Here is a 24,806-nt window from a genome sequence, read left to right as displayed (position 1 = left end):
AAGGGTTGTATGGAAGTAGTCCAACCTCAATAGTACAAATTTCCAATCATCTATTAGGTCTCCTGACTCAAATATGAGCAGGTTATCAGAGATGTGAAAAAAAGTCTGTAACATGAAAAAAAAAAAAAAAAAAAAGACAAAAACAGTGAGACAATGAAGGGGAAGAACACAAAACCACTTATCAGTATTTATGAGAGATAAGAGATTTCTATCATGAAAGAAGAAAATAGGGTGCTGTTTTTTTAAACAGGGAACATTCAGAAAGAAAAAATTTAGTAGTTGAAATTATATTCCAGAAAGTAAAGTAAAAAGGCAAAGAAATGGACCATAGAGAAAATCTTACGCATTAGAATAGCAGTAATAACAGAGGAAACAGCAGGGAGGAAATTTTCAATGAATAAGTCAAGAGAATTGTCTAGAAATAAAGGACTTGAGTTTCCATATTAACAGGCTCACCAAGTGCTGAATACAATGAGTGAAATTAGAGGTACATCTAAACATATCATTGTGAAATTTTAGAACCTTAGGACAAAGTAAAGAATTCTGGAAGTTTCCAGAGGAGAAAAAAGTCAAAGACTTAAGAATTAAAATGGTTTAGGTTTTAGCAACAGGAGCCCTGGGAGTCAGAAGACAATAGAGAAAATTATTTCCAAAATAGAATTTTGTACTCTGGCAAAATATCAAACAAGTGTGAGGATAGATAATAAAGACATGTTTAGTTATGCTACAAATTTCTCAGGAAAGTACTAGAAATTGCACTCCACCAAAACAAAGTAAACCAAGAAAGAGAAAGATAGAGAATACAGGAAACAAGATTCCACAAACAGAGACTGGGCAATCCCCAAGTTGATAGTGAGGTGAAAGTCAAGATTTACAGTGCTATGAAACCGACACATGTGGACAATCAGCACAGACAAGAGCAGGCCAGAAACTCCAGGAGACTTTCATAAATAACAAAAGAATGAATTAAGAGTAGAAAATGGTTTTCTCCTAGGAGGAGTATCTGGAAGAATGTCTAGAGAGGCAGAGAACTGCTTTATTGTGTTTAAAAACAATTTATCTATTGATTCTTTAAACTATGTGCATATGTAATTTAGATAAAAATAAATGAAGTGAATGGGTATTGAATGTAAATGGGCTAAATACCCCATTTAAAAGGTACCAGAGTGACAAGCTGGAGAAAAATAAGACCCCATGGTATGCTGTCTTCAAGAGAGCCATCTCGTATGCAGTGACACCTATAGACTCAAAATGAAAGGATGGGGTAAAATCTACCAAGCAAATGAAAATCAGAAAAAAAGCAGGCTTGCAATGCTAATTTCAGACAAAACAGACTTTAAGCCAACAAAAATACAGAAAGACAAAGAAGACCATTAGGTAATGGTAGAAGGTTCAATTCAACAAGAAGAGCTAACTATTATAAATATATATGCACCCAACATAGGGGCACCCAGCTTCATCAAGCAAGTTCTTAGAGACCTATAAAGAGACTTAAACTCCCACACAATAACAGCAGGAGACCTCAACACTTCACTGATAGTATTAGATAGATCATCAAGGCAGAAAATTAACAAAGATATTCAAGACCTGAAGTCAATGTTAGACCAAATGGATCTGATAGACCTCTACAGAACTCTCCACCTTAAAACAACACAGTCTATATTCTTCTAATCGTCACATGGCCCATACTCTAAAATTGACCACACAATTGGACATAAAACAATCCTCAGCAATTGCTAGCTAGAGAACTGAAATCATACCAAACCCACTCTTGGACCACAGCATAATACAAATAGAAATCAAGACTTAAAAATGTTTTCAAAACCATGCAATTATGTGGAAATTAAGCAACCTGGTCCTGAAATGACTTTTAGGTAAATAATGAAATTAAGGCAGAAATCAAGAAGTTCTTTGAAACTAATGAGAAAAAAGATACAAAATACCAGAATCTCTGTGTCAGAGCTAAGGCAGTGTTAAGAGGGCAATTTATAGCCCTAAATGCCCTCATCAAAAAGAAAGTTCTCAAATAAACAACCGAACATTACAACTATAAAAGAACTAGAAAAGCAAGAACAAACGAACCCCAAAGCTAGAAGAAGACAAGAAATAACCAAAATCAGAGCTGACCTGAAAGAGACTGAGACATGAAAATCCAGGTAAAATATCAACAAATCTAGGAGTTTATTTTTTGAAAAAAATTAATAAGATAGGTTACTAGATAGACTAATAAAGAAGAAAAGAGAGAAGATCCAAATAAATACATCAGAAATGACAAAGGGGATGTTACGAATGACCCCACAGAAATACAAACAATAATCAGAGACTACTACAAACACCTCTGGCACACAAACTAGAAAATCTAGAAGAGATTGATAAATGCCTGGACACATGCACATATTACCAAGACTGAACCAGGAAGAAACTGATTTCCTGAACAGACCAATAACAAGCTCCAAAATTGAACCGGTAATAAATAGCCTACCAACCAAAAAAAAGAAAAAAGACACAACCAGACAGATTCACAGCCAAATTCTACCAGATGTACGAAGAAGAGCTGGCACCATTCCTACTGAAACTATTCAAAAAATTTGAGGAGGAATGACTCCTCCCTATTGCATTCTCTGAAGCCAATATCATCCTCATACGAAAACCTGGCAGAGACTCTTAAAAAAAAAGAAAATTTCAGCCCAGTATTCTTGATGAACATTGATTCAAAAATCCTCAACAAAATACTTGCAAACCAAATCAATTAGCACATCAAAAATCATATCCACCATAATCATGTAGGCTTTATTCCTGGGTTCCAAGTTTGGTTCAACATACGCAAATCAGTAAATGTGATTTATCACATAAACAGAACTAAAGACAAAAATCACATGATTATCTCAATAGATGCAAAAAAGGGTTTTGATAAAATCCAACATCCTTTCATGTTAAAAACTCTTAATAAACTAGGTATTAAAGGAACATACCTCAAAATAAGAGGCATCTGTGACAAACCCATAGCCAACATCATACTGAATAGGCAAAAGCTAGAAGCATTCTCCTTGAAAACTTATACAGGACAAAGATGTCCTGCCTCACCACTCCTATTCAACATAGTATTGGAAGTCCTGGCCAGAGCAATTAGGCAAGAGCAAAAAATAAGGGACATCCAAATAGGAAGAGAGAAAGTCAAACTATTGCTCTTTGTTGATGACATGATCCTATATGTAGAAAACCCCATAGTCTCAACCTAAAAGCTCTTCCAGCTGATAAACAACCTCAGCAAAGTTTTAGGATACAAAATCAGCATACAAAAGCCACTAACATTCCCATGCACCAACAATAGCCAAGCTGAGGGTAAAATCAGGAATGCAATTCCATTCACAATTGCAATAAAAATAATAAAGTACCCAGGAATACAGCTAGTCAGGGAGGTGAAAAATCTCTGCAATGGGAATTTAAAAACTCTGCTCAAAGAAATCGGAGATGCCACAAACAAATGGAACAATATTCCATGCTTGTGAATCAGAAGAATCAATATCATTCAAATGGCTATACTGCCAAAGCAATTTAGAGATTAAATGCTGTTGCTATCAAACTATCAATGACATTCTTCACAGAACTAGAAAAAACTTAAAATTCACAGGGAGCTTAAAAGCTGGGGGCATCATGTTGCTTAACCTGAAACTATAGTACAGTGCTACAGTAACCAAAACAGCATGGTACTGGTACAAAAACAGATACATAGACCAATGGAACAGAATAGAGAGCCCGGAAATAAAGTCGCACACCTGCAACCATCTGATCTTCGATGAAGCTGACAAAAACAAGTAATGGGGAAAGGACCCCCTATTCAGTAAATGGTGCTGGGATAACTGGCTAGCCATATGCAGAGGATTGAAACTGGATCCCTTTCTTACACCATATACAAAAACCAACTCAAGATAGATTGAAGACTTAAATATAAAACTCAAAACTATAAAAACCCTGGAAGACAACCTAGGCAATACTATTTTGGACATGAGAATAGTCAAAGATTTCATTATGAAGACACTAGAAGCCATCATAACAAGCAAAAATTGACAAACGGAATCTAATTAAACTAAAATGCTTCTGCACAGCGAAAGTAACTATCAACAGAGTAAACAGACAACCTACAGAATGGGAAAATTTTTTTGTAAACTATACATTTGACGAAGGTCTAATATCCAGCATCTATAAGGAAGTTAAATTTACAAGAAAAAACAACCCCATTAAAAAGTGGGCAAAGGACATAAACAGACCTTTTCAAAAGAAGACATACATGTGCTCAAAGAGCATATGAAAAAAGATCGATATCACTGATCGTTAGAGAAATTCAAATAAAAACCACCATAAGATACCATTTCACACCAGTCAGAATGGTTATAATTAAAACGTCAGAAAATAATGTGCTGGCGAGGTTGCAGACAAAGGGGAACATTTACACACCTTTGGTGGGAGTGTAAACTAGTTTAATCATTGTGGAAAGCAGTGTGACAATTCTTCAAAGACCTAAAAACCAATACCATTCGACCCAGCAATCCTATTACTGGGTATAAGCCCAAAGGAATATAAATCATTCTACCATAAAGACACAGGCATACGTATGTTCACTGCAGCACTGTTCACAATGTCAAAGACATGGAATCAGCCTAAATGCCCATCAATGGCAGACTGGATAAAGAAAATGTGGAACATAAATATACACCATGGAATACCATGCAGCCATAAAAAAGAACAAGATCATGTCCTTCACAGGACATGGATGGAGCTGGAGGCCATCATCCTTAGTAAACTAACATAGGAACAGAAAACCAAATACCACATGTTCTCACTTATAAGTGGGAGCTAAATGATGAGAACACATGGAAACAAAGAGGGGAGCGACAGACACTGGTACCTATTTGTGAGGCATGTGATGAGGAGGAAGGAATGGATGAGAAAAAATAACTATTGAGTACTAGGCTTAGTAACTGGATGATGAAATATTCTGCACAACAAACCCTCATGACATGAGTTTACCTATATTACAATCCTGCACATGTACCCCTGAACATAAAACAAAAGTGACAAAAATGGGGGCTTTTATAGTAGCATTGACATGGCCCCATATGAATAAATTATGAATATACATTTTCAATTCTTACCGTGGTTTTAAAAAACATTTCTAAATTATATATGCAGGTTTGTTATGTTGAATAGTGATGCTACAACAGTTTAGTCATTCTCAAATGTAATTGGTACATATACAATCTTTTTGGGTCAACCAACTTATCAAATTATATGCTAGTAATAATGCCTTGCTTACCTTTTGGTTGGTAGCCCAAGTGAAATGATAAACCTGTTTCAATTCAAGCCCCAGTTATAGTAATTATGTTTAAATCCTAAACTACATAAATTTCTCCAAAAGGAATTAGATCAAAAGATTCAATGGCTTTTTCTGAGATTGAACTGGCTTATGCTACTGGTCTTTAATGAGTAATAAATAGGATAGAGGAAGCAATATTGCCCACTTTTAAGTTTTTGAGTGTGTTTTCAAAATGAATTTGAATTAATAGACATTTTTTGCTCTCAATTTGTTTTAGTGGTGGGCATGTTAAGCTTGAAGAAGATGTAGATCTTGGCTATGTGGAAGATGGGACACCTTGTGGTCCCCAAATGATGTGCTTAGAACACAGGTGTCTTCCTGTGGCTTCTTTCAACTTTAGTACTTGCTTGAGCAGTAAAGAAGGCACTATTTGCTCAGGAAATGGAGTAAGTATCCAGTACCTTGTCAGGATCTATTTATTTCTTTTATATCACAGAAATAGATAGGATGCTAAACTATTTTTCTTAATTATGGAAAACATGATTTTTTTGTATTTCTAGTTGTGTAAATACTAATTCAATTATAGCTATTTGAATATTTCTGTTGTATAATCTGAGAAAGCCTGGGAATAAGGAAAAGAATAATCTTTCTAACCAAATTCTTCCATCTTTCTTTTCTATGTTACTATGATCTCATATAATATAATGCCAACTTTTTACAAGTGAACTAGGAGATACATTTTAACAAACTATGATGGGATTTTAAGAAAGACAATAAAAATTGGATGTGATGGCCACAGTATTTAAAAACGATGTGGTCTGGGCACTGACAAATCTATCAACTGCTGTAGCCACACCAGAGGGTACAAGCTGAGGATAAGTCCTGGAAATAAAAATAGATTAACTTAGAGAAATGTGTCTTACAGATGAATAGGAAAAATATGGCATTTGAAAGACTTGTAATTCTGTTCTTTCAGTTATGTATCAGATAATGTATATCCTGTACAGGTAAGTTTACAGGTTAAATATTCATCCTCTACTGGGGATAAAGTTTTGTCAGTTTCAATTAGGAATTCCTATACTACCAAAAAAGAAGTTTGTTCTATTTCTTTCAGCATGTGCTATAGCGTGCTTTTTATTTTTGTTCCAGATTTTTTGCTTGAACTGTTGTATTCAGTTAATTGATAAAGGATCCCTGTTTTGGAACTGTAAGCCTTCAATCCTGGTCATTCCATACATATCCTCAGGGATATTCCAAGAATTTATTTAGGGAAGTAACTAATTGTTACTTCTTGCCAAAGCATAGGAATTCTCATGGCATGTAAGAGTAGAGCAGACATGTACTAAGTAGCTCTGCTCCTATGAAGGAGTCTTCCAAGTCTTATTTTCTTTTTTTTTTTTTTTTATTATACTTTAAGTTCTAGGGTACATATGCATAACGTGCAGGTTTGTTACATATGTATATCTGTGCCATGTTGGTGTGCTGCACCCATCAACTCGTCAGCACCCATCAATTCATCATTTATATCAGGTATAACTCCCAATGCAATCCCTCCCCCCTCCCCCCTCCCCATGATAGGCCCCGGTGTGTGATGTTCCCCTTCCCGAGTCCAAGTGAACTCATTGTTCAGTTCCCACCTTAAGAGGATGTTAGGGAATCAGAGGAAAAGAATAATGGAATTTTTCTTGATCATCCATGCTAATGAATAACCATGTCTTATTCTTCTTAAGGTTCTGAAACAAAATACAAGAGACCAAACATAGTTATGCTTAGTAAACATTTGTTGAATTAATTAGTAAAAGAATAATCAGTGCAAATAAATCAGATGGCAAATCAGCATCCAGATGATTTACAACAATTATGCATAATATAATTATGTATTCACAATAATTATGCATAATTATATTTGGCATAATTTTAACTTACAGCAACTCAACTCTGTATTTGTGACAAAAAATTAATATGAGAAAAATTAATACAGGTGAATATTCTTTTTTTTTTTTTTTTTTGAGACGGAGTCTCCCTCTGTTGCCCAGACTGGAGTGCAGTAGTGCGATCTCCACTCACTGCAAGCTCCACCTCCCAGGTTCACGCCATTCTCCTGCCTCAGCCTCCTGAGTAGCTGGGACTACAGGCACCCGCCACCACACCTGGCTAATTTTTTGTATTTTTAGTAGAGATGGGGTTTCACTGTGTTAGCCAGGATGGTCTCGATCTCCTGATGTCATGATCCTCCCACCTCAACCTCCCAAAGTGCTGGGATTACAGGTGTGAGCCACCGTGCCTGGCCGTAAATATTCTTTTTGTACTATATATCACGTAGTTAAGAGCATGGGCTTGCAATCATACAGCCTGGGTTTGAATCCCAACTTTGCTTTTTACTAGCTGGGTAACATAGGGCAAATTTCTTAACCTTTATGACTCAATTTCTTCCTCTGTAAAATGGAGATAATAGTGCCCACTTTAAAGAATTGTGCAAAGAATGAGTTAACTTGTAAAACACTTAAAACAAGACTGGGATATGGGAAGTGTTCAATAAATGTAAGCTATGCTATTTATTATGATTACTGTACACTTGCATCATTGTCTGTTCTTGTCACTTTATCACTGATACCTGACATACGATATAGCAACTGATGCTTGAAGAAGCCAGGAGACTTGATTAAGGTCCCTTAGTAAGACAGGAGTGATATGGTGAATCAAATCTAGGCCTTTTAAGCCTAAACCTTTTCCTTTCTGCATTATTTGTTAATGTGTAGCTCTTATTGAGGCTGTGTTATAGTTACATATAGATGTGGATGTATGTTGTGTTCCTGAAAATTAGATCAGAGAAGACAGAAACCCCTGTAGTAAAAACCTGTCTCAGGAGAAACTTGGCTGACCTTCAACCTAACTTAACTCTCTCCTGCTTCTCTATTCAGAGTTGTTTTGAATTAGATTTAGGTGTATATTCTGTTTCCTGAGTGAACAAATGAAGAGAGATTATTTCCCTATAATATAAAAAATGGTATCAATTTTATGTGAATCTTTTTTATATACTCTTTTCGTGGGAGTTCTTAGTTCCCCGACCCTGACATAGCTGGTAGCTACAGCATGGGTTGAAGTGCCAATGTTATAGCCTTGTGGAACTTTCTTCTCAGCCCACTGCAAAACATCAGGTCTCCTCTCTTCATCAGACTTTTATTTCATTTTGCTTCCTAAGAAATGAATAACATTTTTGCATAAAGACCCTTACTAAGGAAGGAAGGAAACCTTTATATTAGATAATTGACAGATGATTGTATTTCTGCTTAGCTTTTTAAATCTTCCTCATAAAATTTAAGTTAATGAAAGTCAAAACAATAATTTCTTTGATTTTTTTTATAGATGTAGATGAATTTCTCTGTTAAGATTCATCGTTCCCTTTGGGTCAGTTGCTGGTCTCAAAGAAACATTTGCTTGAAGTACTGGAGGGAGAAATAATGTAATTAGTATTAGGAAGAATGTACTAATAATTTTTCGGAATTACCAAATTCTAAGCATATAATAATAAGAAATTAGTGTTTATTTTTCATGCTTCTGTACCAGAGACTTGACATTTACTCTAACTCGATTGTGGATTTCAGGTTTGCAGTAATGAGCTGAAGTGTGTGTGTAACAGACACTGGATAGGTTCTGACTGCAACACTTACTTCCCTCACAATGATGATGCAAAGACTGGTATCACTCTGTCTGGCAATGGTAAGTACTTAATTTGGTAACATTATGTACTCTTTCTACACAAAGAGAAAACTGCTCTCTGAAAACTTTTATTTGAGTTATTTTGTGATAATCAGAAATACATTCTCATAATAATGAGGTCCATTTCATGAAACTGATTATGTCCATTAAATTGTAATGATATGTAATATTGTGTATAATTAGTCTATTTGATTTAGCTTTATCTTGTCCTGCTTCATTCTGAGATTTTTCGAGTATTATACTTGTCTGAAGCTGTCAATAAACCCTAACATTTCTTTCAAATGAAGAAAGTAGTAACTCTTAACTGTGTGCAATTAAAGGAAATATTTTAATATTCTTTATTATAGAAGCTCATTGTTGTTCAATCCCAGTTCTGTGGCCTGAACTGGCTGCAGGTAGTAATCCTGGCCAAGGTTCCTGGAGGGGCTTTAAGAACATAGATAAGAAATAACAGGTGCAGTCCTAAAAGCTAGGGTGGCCCAAGCTGGGGTATAGAAGTCAAATGCAGATGGTTGAAAGAACTCATACATTGGAGGCAAATGTCCCCTTTTAAACTATTTAATCATTTCATTATTGAGTATTCTTTTATACAAGATAATGCTCAAATTCTGAAGTTCATTCACTCTCAAAGGATGAGAAAAAAGGCATATATTCATTCTGATAATCTAGAAAGGGTAAACAGTTTTAGCTAGTATGACTTTTATAAAGAAAATCATAGGATGGTTAAGATTTTAAGAGTCCCCAGTCTTAGCAATGGTAGTGTGGAGTTTGTTCCAGTAATTAATTCAAAGGCAATAATATTTAGGCACATGGATTTAAATGACATGTCAAAAGCCATACCATTACTTAGAAATAAACAAGACTAACATCTAAGTTTATTGATCCCTGTTAAGTCCCTGGAAAAAAAGGAAGGGAAGACAGATATGCTAGGTCTTGGAGTAAGAAAATCCTAGTGACCCAAGAAATCCTCTGGCATCTGCATCTGTGCATCCCACAGAGGACCTGGCAGGTTGGACTCCACTAGTCTGCTCAGATGACCTAGCCCTGCTGTCTGGCATGAATTCTGAGGGCTCCCAGACAGAGAGACTGCCACTCCTATCATGGAGAATTGAAGTCTTCTCAAGTAGCCCATGACTCCTGACCTTTGATGTGTAAAAGGATGCCTCAGGAGTGGAGCAGACAAGGATGGATCTAAGTTGCTCTGGATGAAAGCTCTGCAGTTAACCATGTGGCATAAATCATTATCAGCAAAACAGGCCTTCTGGTGTCAGAGCCAGGCCTCATTCAGATCAGCCTTTTCTGCCTTTGAGCCCTCATCTGAGCTTATCAACGAAGACTTTGACTCATGGTGCCATTCTGCTGTGATGATCCCCTTAAAGATTATATCTCAGCCTGCCTGACAATGGATACCGGCACAACAATGCCATCACTGTGTTCTGAGCTTCAGCCCTGCCCTGGATTCTGCCTGCCTGTCTCTCTGCCAGTGTGGTATTGCCTCCCTCTCCTGCCACTTCAGCTCCAGTCCTCCAGCTCACTCGACTCTTTTGTTCCTCTGGGTTTTCCTTCTGTAGAATGCCACAGCCATCATTGCCCAGACGGGGAATTACAAGTCCAGTGTTTTTATCACCTACACCACCTGGGTAGTAACCATACAAGTCTGTGGACATGTTTTCTCCCTTAAGCAGCTTATATTCACTTTGAGAGAAACAAAATATAACACACACACAAAACCAAGAGCAATGAGGACCTTGCATTAGTTGTCAAAGTGGAGTGATATGCACAATAACATTTCTAGAATTTCTGAGAAAGAGGTAAGGATCAAAAGGAGCACAGGTTTTCTCCCTGTTCCTCCCTAAGTATCATTATTCTTCCCTCTTTTAGTTTAATGACATCATGTTTTCTGGAAGATACAACTGTGCAAAATGCATTTGGACAAGAATTAAAAAGGACATATACCAAATATTATTTTTAAATCAACTGATGTAGATTGCTGAATTATGGTTGATTTTTTCTTTCCTTTGAAAAATACCCATTTTTGAAAACAAGCAGTGTTGTTAGTGTGATGATTACAAAACTGAGCAATAAAGTTTCTGAAAGAATTTTATACCACTGATCTTCCTTCTTTCTTTTTTTTCTTCTCAGGTGTTGCTGGCACCAATATCATAATAGGCATAATTGCTGGCACCATTTTAGTGCTGGCCCTCATATTAGGAATAACTGCATGGGGTTATAAGTAAGTGAAATATCTCAGTCTTGTTACTATCGAAATGTACTTCTAAACATTTTGATTACATGAAAGCATCTAGAAAGTTTTGTATCATTGGTTGAATATACTTGCAATGAAAATCAACTTGGCTCAGCAGCCAGTCAATGCTTATTCTTGGCATGGTGAGAAGTGATAATAACATCATTTTTTTACATTTCGAGACAACTTCCTTCTATTGTAAAACGACTATTATTTTAAAATCCTTGAAGTGAATTGAAATCAGTCTAAATTTTTAAAAGCTTATAAGTTGTAACTTTTGAAGAGAATTTGATAGCCTTAAACATTTTGCTCAGTAAATGCCTTCAAACATTGTAAACTTTTTTATCTATTTAATGTGTTCAATTTTCTTTTTATGATTTATATAATCTGAAAAGAAACCAGAATATTCAATTTCCTTTTTAAGTGCTTTAATCTCATGATGTGAAAAATTTCTTTGTATTCAAATAGCTAATTTAAGTTTAATAAGTTAGAACTCAAATGTGATGAATCTTAAATTTTCTTTAATATTTCAACTTAAAATCATATTTTGCTGATCCTTGATGATGTTCCAGTTCACAGGCCTGGGGCTTTTCTCCATTTGGAAGGCCTACAGCTTGTGCTAGGCACTCTGGGCATTACCTCATTTTGTAGCACATTTTTCCTCATGGATCAAACTTAGGTAACTCAAAGTTTTGGGAATTAGAATCAAAATTTTAGACTTTTACCCCACGCCTTTTGATGGACACCTTTGTTCCTTGAGTTAATATATGTCAAACACTCAAAGTAGTACCTGGCCCACAGTAAGCACTAGGTAATTGTTTGCTATGATTATTATCACTTAACAAGGTCTTAAACCAATTGCACCAAAGGAAACACCTTTATAGTGTACATGGTAATTGCTTGTGAGGTCAAAACCATGAAAGAGTTTCTTTGGCTGAAAAGGAAGAGCAGTTAGTTTACTGGCAGGATAAGCTTTGTATGCTACAAGCATTAATATTACAGGCATTTGTGGAAGACTGTATATTAACGAGTAGCTCGGAGAGCATAATACAGTTTGGCATAACATGGTTGACATGGCATATCATAGTGAAGGAGAGCACAGCATAATAGTAAGCTCTTCCCTGATTAAATGAGCACCTAGCCCTGTACTGTGTGGTCTTCCACAAATTCTCCCTTTAAAACTAAATAAATTCTTTCATGGTTTTGACCTCACAAGCAATTGCCATATACCCGTATAAAGGTGTTACCTTTGGCGCAGTTAATTTAAGACTATGTTAGGTGATAATAATAAGTTCATAGCTGATGCTTAAAACCTATGGGCCTATTTGATATGAAGGTTACTGGGTATATTTCACCTCAGCATAACATTTGGAATTACAAAATCATATATCTGATAGGAAGGCTTTTCTGTTTGTCATTTGATTTCTCCTCACACTACAAGCAAATTAGCTGTGTGCTGGAATCGCACTATTTCTCCAACTTAATGCATGATTTAAGTAGTAATTGTCATCACAAGCATTATTGTTTTGAAGTAGCTCAGTGGTTTCATTTGGCTATGTGAAAATGGAAAGAAAAAAATTGTTCATTCTGGAGTGTGTGATTTTCTGCCACCTAGTGATGGAAGTGGATATTTCATTTTTACAATCTTGGAAAAACCTACCTTTTAGAAACCTAAACACTCATATTACTTATTAAATTATGGCATTCTTTTGAGATTTGTTCATTCCTGCATATATGCACTTTGCAACTTTAGTAAGATCCACATAGTTGGAAACTCATTTAAGTTGGTTTTAGCTTAAGGAAAAAGACCAAACTTGTGTATATTACAGTATCCTGTAATAATTAGTCCAAGTAGCTAAAGTTTTAATGTTTCTAAAATTATTCAGAATATGTTTAGGAATATAGTGGGAATGTAGATATTTTAAAAGAGGAATTAAATTCATGAATATGATGTTTTACTTATTCTATTTGAAATTTAAAACCAGATTTAGAACCTGAGAAATCATTTTCTCATTAGTTTTTCCAGTTAAACTTCCTACCCCTTCCCCAAGCCTTGGGGTGGAGAATAGCAGGAATGAAAAAAAAGTAAAATGCTCATTTGGAACCGTATGACTCAGGAAATCAGATTGAAGGAATAAAAAGTAAAACATGTTGAATAGAAAGATACCAGGTTTATTTTTCACCCATCTGATAGTTTCCAGAATGAAAAATAATAACGAATTGGCACCTTTGCCGTCATGTGTGTGTTATCAAACATGATATGTATAATGTGGATGAAAGAGACTGGCAAGTAAAGATGTTACCAATGAAATCCATGTGAAAACATTATCCTTGTTCTTAGAGTAAGCAGCCCAAAACTACTTAGTTGCATGACCTTTCTAACATATCTCCAAAATACTAACAATTATGTCAAGATAGAAAGTTAACAATGAACCCCTGAAAAGTCACTGGTACTGTACTACCACACCCTTTAGAGCAATTTTTTAATAAGATCCACTTAGTTGGAAACTCATTTAAGTTGATTTTAGCTTATGGTTAAATAAACACAGGGACTAAACACTGAACAAGTATTTCCAATGTGAAACTTCAGCGAGTAAGTAGTAATCACTTAGGAGATCCTTAACAGTCATCAATTAACTCACTCCTATTTATCATACCTGATGAAATAAAATGTTCTGGTATTCATTTATATTCCCCTATTTGAAATTCTTAGGAATAACTATAGTTTGGGGTTTATATCCCATTAGGAATGAATTATAATTTTTTTTCTGTGAAAGTACAGTTATTTATATAAGTAACTTGATTCATTAATTTCATTATTTAAGTTAATGTATGTTTGAAGACCTATATTGAGATAAGATTTACTTTAGAGCAGTGAGTGATATTGAGAAAACAGTCACTCTTTAATGACTGCAGCATATTTATATTTTTAAAAATGGACAGTTGTTTGACAATATTATCACTGACTCTTTGTCGCTTCTCCTAATGATGAAGTGACATTTTTGTGTGTGCATTCCCATTTTAATTCTGTAATTCAGAATCCTCTAGTGAAGACTTTTCAATGAAAGCTAGAGCTTTTATGTTTAGAGCTCCCTCTTGATGTCCATCCAGAGGTAACTAACTCTGTGTTTCTTCCTCTTTTCTTCTTGTCCATGAAAAGAAACTATCGAGAACAGAGGTATGTAATAAAAATAATGTGAACATAAAACTGAAAGGTTTGACTCGTATTAGCATTGCTGGAATTCATACATGCAATTATAATTAAGTTCACTTTGTTTTTATGCTGTAATGATCATACACTAATCTTGATTTTTCATTATCTTGAGATAATTTTAATGATGGTGCCATGAAATATAGTAATTTAAAATAGATCTGTCATTTAATTTTAATGGTTCTTTTATCCAACGATACTACAATTAGTGGAGAGTCTTGCTTATTTTTTAATAGTAATATATATAGAAATTGACTTTTTCCATCTAAAACATACTTCCTCTATGGTAAGGTGTCCCATTTGTTTACATTAATGTTAGCTTTTCTTCATGTTTGTAACACTCTTATTGCCTAATACTTTCTGAGGGAATTTGTTACTGTTTTTATATTAATAATATCCATTCATAAGTGACAAAGTTTATTTGGGCAGTGTTGCTGTTGGGAATGTTCTAGCATTTGTTGAGCCTGTTTATCTCTGCATAAGGAATTTTTTTGTATTGATTAGGTAACTGCACATTTAGTTAAAGAACGAATTCGCATAGTTGGAATAATAAAAATGTCTATATTCTTGAGAAAGTCAGACACCCTCTATAACATAACCTTAAAAATCTGTGCTTAACCAACAGCATAAAAGCAGATACAAAACATTCATGTTGTTCTATAACAATTACCTATTTTATCTGAATCTAAATTAGCACATAATATTGAAATTCACTCTTCACTTTTCACACTTAAAAAGTTACTAGTGCTGTTAGCTATTGATATAAAATATTAAAATATTGTCCTGGAAACTGATAACCTAGACCAGGTCTTACACATGATACAGTTCTATACTCATGGTATTTATGCAGATTCCTATTTACTTAACCTTTTCCATTGTTGAGTTGCATGCTTGTGACAGGTTATGAATAAGGTGTATAAATGTGGTAATTTGTCATGCTCCATCACAACTTTCATTTTTTTTCACAAATCAAAAATTTAACTTTACTCTTTTTAAAATAAATTAAAATTCCCATAAGGCTTTAACCGTAAGTATCTGTAGAATCTGTATAAATACATGGTGCCCATGGGTTACCATTTGAAATCCTGGTCAGTTTGTGTAGACAATAGAAAATATTGACCTTTCCCTAGAGTGACTAACTCATCATTAATGGAAAAAGTAAAACTGGGACAAAATTACAATTTAAGAACAACCAGATTTCTTCGTGACATGTTTTAAACTCTTGTGTCCAAAAGCGCTTGAGTAGAGCAGGAGCCGCCGTTTAGGCTTTCTGTTGAGTAGAGGTTGACTGATGGCATTAGAAATCTAAGTTTGCTGAGTTTCTTTAGTGGAAAATAGAATTAGGCAAATAAGATTAAAAAGTTAATGATTCAGCTTCATTTCCACAGTAACTAAGGCTATAATGTAATTTAATATTGCTGAATATATGAAAACAAAAGTGAAATGTCTCATATGTAACATAAGCAAAACTAACACAGTACTCTAAGATGTATTCTCATTAGGGATTCTGTCCAGAATAAGGGACTTGCCTACACTTTAGAAAAATGATTAATATTGAAAAGTATGCACAAATTTCTTGTGCTAACTCAATATGTAGAGAGATGTAGTTAAGAACATTTTCACATGAAGAATCTCCTTTATGTGCCTGATATAATTTCATGTCTCCTGGTGTTACTGAGTCATCATTTCATTGATCTGGCTACTCTTTTGAAATCTAGTCAATCATATTTTGAGAGTTGTCACATCTTCAGCATATATTTATTTTATATATTTTGATATATGTCAACACACCCTTTTTTGTCCTTGCCCATAACTAATGAATATCAGGTTTGTACAGTAGGTCTCAAAGTGGAGAAATAGCAAAGAATAGACTTTAGATAGGAAGTTGTGAATGTATAAGTGTTTTCTAAATGATTGTCCTTTTCGAGAATACTTGCTAGTGATTATAGACGAAGTGGTAAGGCCAGCAGACCAAAGCATGCATTAAAAAATGTTCAATCTTATAAAAATATCAATAGACATTAAAGTAAATATCTTCCCAATTCCAAAATATACCAGGAAGTAAAATTAAGAATTTTGAGTTGTTATTGCTTTTAAATTAGGTTTTTCTTTGAGGTTCCATGGTAGGGAGACCAATCCACAAGGAATCAGAAATCTACTAGTATGTGGTATTGGAAAATCAAACTTTCCTCAACTCTGAAATCAAGTAAGGTTCTTTGTAATTTGTAAAGCATTATGGTGACGGGAAGTTACTAGCATGTGATCTTGGAAGACAGTGTTTCTCTGATCTTTGAATGAAAGAGGTGAATGTAGTTCTTTTCAAGGAGGAGGGCAGCATTCATTGACATGAGTGAGGCTCACACATACTGGTTGAGGTGGTGAAAATGTTGGTGAATGTAAACTTTTGCTTTGACACTAAATACAAGACATAATAAGTGTAATAGCCAGTTATCAGATTCCTAATACTGTTATAATGGCTCAGAAGTGCCAAACTGGGCATAACTTTCCAATTCCTGGAGAGGACAGGCAAGTAATTCTGTGACTGAATTTGATAACCAGATACATTTTCTCACCTGAGCATGGGTCCTCAAGGTTTTCAGTATAGAGAAGGATTATATTCTATGTTTTCTTGCAAGTTTGACAAAAAGATGTGAAGCAGACCCATTTTTTTCTTTTTGTTCGCAAACTTCGTAATAAAAAGAAACTGGAAGCTCCATTCTGGGGCATAGTGAAGGCAGAACTCCACATATGTACAGCATCAGTTTAAATCTGCCAGTGTCTTATGATGGGCAGAATTGTGGAACAAAGGAGCCATAGCCGTTGACATTAGGTAATTAGAATGATGGTTGTATTTATCCTTTTATTTAAAACATTCAGGAAAGAAAACTTCCCCAATTTTTTCAGTTGATGTTATTGTTGATATTATAGCACAATTGCTTCAGGACTTAGAAGCTATATGACTTGTAGTGAGAATTATAAGTGAATTTTAGTTTTTAGGGTAAGTTTGCAAATAGCAATAGAATAAGAAACATTAACTGAAGTTAGATACATAAAACATCCATATTTAACTGAAATCTTATTTTCTTCCTTTGAGATGAACACACACCATTATGATTGATGAGAAATATAAAAAATAATTAGATTATATCCTTTTGATCTATGGTTTTACTTTAAGCGGAATGCCCTCCCCTTCCCCATTTCTTTTCTTTCTCACCTGTTTTAGCCACTTTATTTTCTGCTTGTGAACTTCTCATCTTTTTTCCAAACCTTTCTTAGTTTACTTTTCTATTATTATTATTTTGGTGATATTCCTGCATCTGTCAGTGTTACTTGGTACACATTATATACAGTATTTCTTAAAACAGTGAAGTAACAATTTAATAAGAGACAGCCCAGATGCCAACAAAATATTGGAGAAATGCCTCCTTCAGCACTAAAGTTAAGAGTTGGTTAAATGGTTTTTTCCTCCAACATTTTAAGTATGCATAAGAATTATTAAGATAAATATAATTCAATTGATGCTTTTCGGAAAGATTAGACTTCTCTCATAGCAGGACTGTTTGCCAAAAGGTTTTGGGGTGATCAAGAAACAGTCTTACTTAATGTTTAAATTTAGAATGCTAACATAACAACTAGATGATTTATAATTATGAACACATTAAGAGTTGTCTTCTGAAGTGGAATAAGAATAAGCAAGCAATAAGCATAGTATTGTAGACCTGGAGAGAAATAATTGTATAAATTAGGTCCCCCAGAGTCATTAAGTTATAGGGGTTGTTCTTTACCTTAAAGAACAGGAAATATCTTCAAAAGAATGTTATTTAATGGGATGCATCAATTCAGAACACACAATGAAATGCCAAAGTTGTACAGAGAAGAAAAAGACAACATGTAATTAATGTAAGAAGAGATACGTTTTGAGAGGGAAAAAACTAGTTACATAAGTGTTTATTATATTTTGGCTATTGTTCACTAAAAAGCATACATGTCTAAAATATTTGCATATAATATGAGAAATATGAGGTAATTTTCCCGTTATAAAATTTAGTACTAATCAGGCCACCTAATGTGGTGATCACTTTTAGTTTCCAAAATTTAATGAAATAAGAAAGCACTCAAGATTTAGGAAGAAAGTCATAAAGATAACAAAGGACTGGAAAAAGAAGTTTGATTTAAAATTTTAAGAGGATCATTTAGTTAGTCATTTATGACCTTTCCCAACAAATGATGAAAAGTTATTTTATTTATCATGGGGGCTTGATATTATCTATTAAATCAAGAAGAATTAGGTTTGTTATGATATGTAATTAATAATTGTAAAAAAGACAAATTTCTAGACAATGAAGGATGTTAAACATCATTATTATTATTATTATTATTATTGTTATTATTATTATTTTGAGGTGGAGTCTCTCTGTTGCCCAAGCTGGGGTTCAGTGGCATGATTTCGGCTTGCTGAAACCTCTGCCTCCCAGGTTCAAGCTATTCTCCTGCCTCAGCCTCTTGAGTAGCTGGGATTACAAGCGCGTGCCACCACACCTGGCAAATTTTTTTGTATTTTTTATAGAGACAGGGTTTCACCATGTTGGTCAGGCTGGTCTCGAAATCCTGACCTCGTGATCCACCCACCTCGGCCTCCCAAAAACATTGTTCTTAAGAGATCTTTAATGAAATTCATAACCTAACACTGACATTTACCATGGGAAGAAAGTTACATGCCTTCCTCATGGAATTTTAAGGAAAAGCCAGTGAATTTCTATCTTTTGGAGACTTTGCAGTGTGATAGATAAGAATCTAATCTGTTCAACGTAATGAAAACAAGGTGGTGCCCCAAAAGTACATTGAACTAAAACTGATTGAAACCCACAGTTTATGATTATTTAGCATTTAGGGTGTTTGAGCACTATGTAAAAAAATGACCATGGACTTCAGAGAAGTTACATTGAAGGGATAATAAAACATGTTCAGTTAAAAACACAAAACAAAACTGGGCCCCATCCATTGGGAATGATAGTCCATCTACATCCTTAGCGTCAGCAAAGTGAGGCCTTGGTAATTGCCAGGATAAATGCCTGAAGGCCAGCCAGACCCATGTAAAGAGAAGGCAATTTGTGGGATAGAATACTGGGAATGGTCAAGTGTAGTTCGGAGCTCTTATATAATAGCTTGTCTTTATCTTTTATTTATTTTATTTATTTTTTGAGACAGAGTCTCACTCTGTTGCCCAGGCTGGAGTGCAATGGTGTGATCTCGGCTCACTGCAACCTCTGCCTCCCAAGTTCAAGCAATTCTTGTGCCTCAACCACCCAAGTAGCTGGGCTTACAGGTGTGCGCCACCACACCCAGATAATTTTTATATTTATTGTAGAGATGGAGTTTTACCATGTTGGCCAGGCTAGTCTCCAACTCCTGACCTCAACTGATCTACCCATCTTGGCCTCCCATAGTGCTAGGATTATAGGCATGAGCCACCATGCCCAGCCTGGTCTTTAATTGAGTTGAATTTGGTGAGGCACATCTCATCAGTTTATAAAGATTATCAGTAAAGATAGTAATGATAAATGGAATTTGTTAACCATAGAGGTTATTATTGGAAATGTGTTCATGGGATTCTTCTATAAATATTAATATAACACAAAAGGGAAATTTTCTCCCCAAGGCAAAAAATAGAACTCTGATTTTATTGACAGCTTTTTTTTTCAGGCATTAATGGAATATTTTACTGATACAAGGTAAAATAGAAAATATTAATAAAGATCTCTTACAGGGGAAGATATAGCAGGTGTCATGTAACAGTCTAAATATGAGGTTTTGTATTTTTTTCCTATAAAATTAATGTTTTATATACTGGGGAAAAGAAAGGATAACTATTATGAGCTGAAGTCATTTACAGAATTAAAAATATTTTGGAGGAATCATATCAAAAAGTTATAGGTGGAATTAATCCTACATTACTAATTTCATGAAAAATTCTACTTTCTTTAGTAAACATAAAAGAGAGTAGATTAAATCACACAAGTTAAAATATATGCTTCATACTAATTGAAAAATCTTTCAGATTCACAGACATGTGTAACTAAATAGCATTAAAATAATATGAGAGTATTCAATCATTCAAGAGAATGAATGACCAAGTATTTTAAACATTTACAACAATATGGCAATAATTTAAGCAAGCAAACACCTGCAAATGGCATTTTGGGGAATTAAATTCAGCATCAGCAAATAATCAAAATTATAATGGTAATTAAGGAGAAACCAAATAAGAAAAAGACAAGTTAGCAAATTTGTGCTTTTACTGGAGATTTAATTAAGCATAGCTTTGTTAAAAATTCTCAATTCAACACTAGTTTGTGTCACCTCCAACAATAGTACTGAATAGAAAAGAATCAAGTTTTTCATGCAGTTGGCTATTTGGGAGGCTACACCACTGACAAATGACCAGATTAGCTATTGCAGGAGGGTTAACTGGGGGCCTTATCTAAAAGTTTCTATCTGAGTACCTTAGGAGAAGTAATAAAAATCTGTTCCAATCTTAGTTTATTGAAAATCAGATGATTTGGGTCAATAACAGTGCAGATTAAATACGTTTTCACTTGGGCACTACTACTACAGTAGAGATAGAGAACTAAGGTCACCCACCAGCTACCTATAAGTATGCTTCTATAGTCTCAACAAAAATTCAGTTATTTTTTTCAACCTTTTCTTGCTCTTGCTAAATTATCTTCCTTCACATATTCCACTGAACAGTTATAAAATTTCCTTTTTGATTTAACTTTGAATCTTTCCCTTTCTTCATATTTCTATTAAATGAATAACGAAGCTCTAAGTTGAACATCAAACTCTAATAGTGATTTGTTTGGATTAAATTATATAATAGTTTAAAAATCAATCAGTTCTTTTAAGACCAAATCCAGGTTATATTATGTATGTTTAGAAATTACTAACAGTTTATTCACCACAAAGGAAAAAAAAAGCTATGCTTAATCTGGGTAGGGACTATCTGTCCTAACACACCTTTGACATAATTGTTTTTTAAAAAAAGACAAAAATGCACTTAACATTTTCAAGTATAATGAAATTACCATGAAAACACTCATATTTTCATATTTTTTCCCCAAAGCAAGGCTTTATTCATCCAAACGATAAAGACATTTGTAATTGCATTTCTGGCCTCTACAGTTAGAATGACTTTAACCTGTCTCATTTATTGATAATTTTATGTGTTGTGATAGATTTGATTCATGTAGATCATTATCCCTACCTCTCTTTTTTCCTGAAATAATATTTGTATATGTCTGTGTTCATGTGTGTGTCTTGTTTTCTGACTCTGAAATGTTTATTATGCCTTAGACAGTTACCCCAGGGAGATTATGTAAAAAAGCCTGGAGATGGTGACTCTTTTTATAGCGACATTCCTCCCGGAGTCAGCACAAACTCAGCATCTAGTTCTAAGAAGAGGTCTGCTTTTCTGTCGCATTTTCAGATTTCTACCTGTTCCATCACACATTATTCCATTAGTCAGAACATTTCATTATTTTGCAGCAGGTTTGATTACTTCTTCCTTCTTTCTTGAATGTTAAAAAATAGTATCCTTTGTTCTTTGATTACTCTACTTCAAAATGCCATATGCTCAGAACCACTCATTACACAAATCAGGCCACAAAACCTAAACAAAGCAAACCAACCAATAACTCTGATTCTATATAGAAACCTCAGGGTTTTTCAGTCTTGCTTTATATGGCTTAAGAAACTATACATAGTATTTAATAATATTTAAATGGTGAGCTTTATGTCATGTTTGGTAGTCAAAGAAAAAGGTTACTGTCATGCTTCAATAAGAGCAATTGTTAAATAAATTGGTAATTTAAGTGCTGCATTGAATATTTTTTAATTTTATATATATCAAAGCTAAGCACGCTATGAAACAAAGATTGCTTCTCTGTGAATCATATATTTCAGTATTATGATTTTGCCTTTTTGGGGGGTGATTACTTCTAGACTTTATAAGTTACAACTTAGTTGACAAATTAAGTGTGCTTAATTTTGCCTGAGTTTTTTAACAGTATAGATGGGATTAATATTTATATGTCTTAGACACTGATGCTATATTCTTATTCTAGCATCTTAAGGTGTATGACACCTTTTAAAATTCTGCATGCTTTGTAACTGCTTAATCAAATAAATAAAAAGAAGAAATAAATAGTTGGCATGATTTAGGAAATGAGACCTATATTCATGTTGAAGGAAGCAAAAATATTCTTGTGGAAGAATTTATTTATTTAAAGTTGCCAATAAGAGTGTAATGGACAGGAAAAAAGGTTTGATAGCCCTGCTCATGCCTTTGGGCACATTAACTACTTTGCAGAGTGAAGGGGAAGTTGCTAGTTTATTGAGAGGAAACATGACCTGTTCCAGAGTTCTGTATAGAGTGGATCATCTGTAAATATTCTGTAATGTCTCTCAGTCTTTGTAAACGTTAATCAAGAAGGAGAATAGAAGGAATTAGTGAGACCTGGGAACTCTACTTTATGTGGAACTTTCTTAAGCATGAAGGATAGTTTTCACTTAGATAACGTAGCTTAAAGCAAAAGTAGAAACACTAGTTGTCGCCAAAGGAGTATGGTTCTACAGAAGAATATTTTAAAAAAGGTATTATTTTAATTTATGGAGGGCTTGTTGGCTAAGAGCAGAAGACTAGGGTTCCACTTGAATTCTTTAATACAAATATTTTCTTGGTAGAATATTAAATTTTAAACTAAATAACATGGTAAATTAGTGGAGAAATTAATGGTTTCCAGCAGAATTTCTGTTGTTCTTTTGTACAAAATATGAGTCATTCTGTGAGTAGCAAATGATGTTGAGAAATTCCAACCTAGGGAATTCATATGGAATAGTTGTGCTGAGTTCCATTTATTTTCAATCATCAGTAGAAAGCTTTTTTTTGAGATAGAAATTATTAACCATTAACCAGAATAATATGTGGAAAAGATTCTTAAGTATAGTGCTATTTTCTAAAGTACCTATGAAAGAGTTTAAAATATCCATTTGAATAATTCCCAGATTTTAGAAAAATCTCAGTGGGTTATGATTCTTAAGTAGCTAAAAGTTGTTAAGACTTTACTCTGAAGTATATGTAGCTTGTTAAAATTCTTGTGTGGTACAAGGTAGGTGTGTAAATTTTGCTTCTTGTAGATAATTCATTTAAAGATGGTAGGACACAAATAGCAGGTGGGCTCGATGGTACATGGGCTTTGTGAGAGGCACTGTCATGATAAACATCTGATTCAGTTCAGTTATTGAACAATTAGCCAACATGTACTACACTTTTTTGGACCATATTTGTGGAAAAAAAATGCCAATTCTTAGAAAATAATTTTATTACTTAAGAAAATCTAAATAATGCTTTGATAAATGTTAACCAGGTTCACTTGAGCAAATCTTTAATCTCTTGGAAGTCCATGTTCTCATAATATTTGAGTGGAAACCATTGCTTTACAATTAAGAAACATCTATGGTGGGACCCCATTATAACTCTGCTGCTGGGGTTATGCTGAAATACATAGTGAATTTGCTCTGTGGTTGCTGCGTTCTGGGGAATGTAAATTGGCTTGCATTGTGTCTTGATACTTTTCATTTATATACTTCTGTAATGGGGTTCCATTGTATTTGACTTTTCTTAAATTGGATGTTGTGTAATTCTGCCTTCTTCATGAAGACTTTCATGTTCTCTTCATTCTTTCATTTCAGATTTTTTCTTTCTTGATTTATTTTATTTAATGCACAGTAATGCTTAGAAGTTTTGCTTACTGATCTCAAAACATTCATTTGGTTACATTTTTGAACAATTTATCAATATTTTCAATTTCAGGTCAAATGGGCTGTCTCATTCTTGGAGTGAAAGGATTCCAGACACAAAACATATTTCAGACATCTGTGAAAATGGGCGACCTCGAAGTAACTCTTGGCAAGGTAGAGGCTGGCATTCTGAATCCATCTGTCCACACAATCGAATTCTATATTCTGTGGCCCCTGGTTGTAAAGACTTTCATTTCTTGGAAGCTCTTTAGCTTTTCTCCCAACAGAGAGGAGAATATGTAGAATGAGAGCCTAGGTTTTATCTGGATGGGAAATGGTGGAATTCAGCGGCACCAGAACACTATACACTTTGTGAAATTTAATTTGAGAAAGCTGCACAGTGTGACAAACCCAGTGTTCCACAGTGGTGCTGCTTATAAATTACGCCCACTTGAAATGCCTCGTAATTAGACATAGGGCAACCACTTATTTACATGGAAATCTAGCTCTAAACCATC

At 34.4% G+C, this 24,806-nt stretch overlaps 1 protein-coding gene across 2 annotated transcripts in view; it reads left to right on the top strand.

Annotated features, from left to right (window-relative positions):
- Positions 1 to 24,806, top strand: part of ADAM22 (ADAM metallopeptidase domain 22) — a 251,094-nt gene that overhangs the window by 205,121 nt on the left and 21,167 nt on the right. For both annotated transcript variants that reach the window (XM_023226702.2, XM_023226703.2), the window contains exons 23-27: positions 5,592 to 5,760; positions 8,920 to 9,034; positions 11,177 to 11,267; positions 14,440 to 14,457; positions 24,362 to 24,462. In XM_023226702.2, the coding sequence (XP_023082470.1) occupies positions 5,592 to 5,760; positions 8,920 to 9,034; positions 11,177 to 11,267; positions 14,440 to 14,457; positions 24,362 to 24,462 (494 nt within the window). The remainder of the gene's footprint in view (positions 1 to 5,591; positions 5,761 to 8,919; positions 9,035 to 11,176; positions 11,268 to 14,439; positions 14,458 to 24,361; positions 24,463 to 24,806) is intronic.

The sequence above is a fragment of the Piliocolobus tephrosceles genome, chromosome 8, assembly GCF_002776525.5.
Source record: "Piliocolobus tephrosceles isolate RC106 chromosome 8, ASM277652v3, whole genome shotgun sequence".
Classification (NCBI taxonomy): domain Eukaryota; kingdom Metazoa; phylum Chordata; class Mammalia; order Primates; family Cercopithecidae; genus Piliocolobus; species Piliocolobus tephrosceles.
This window is presented reverse-complemented; position numbering and strand designations above follow the sequence as displayed.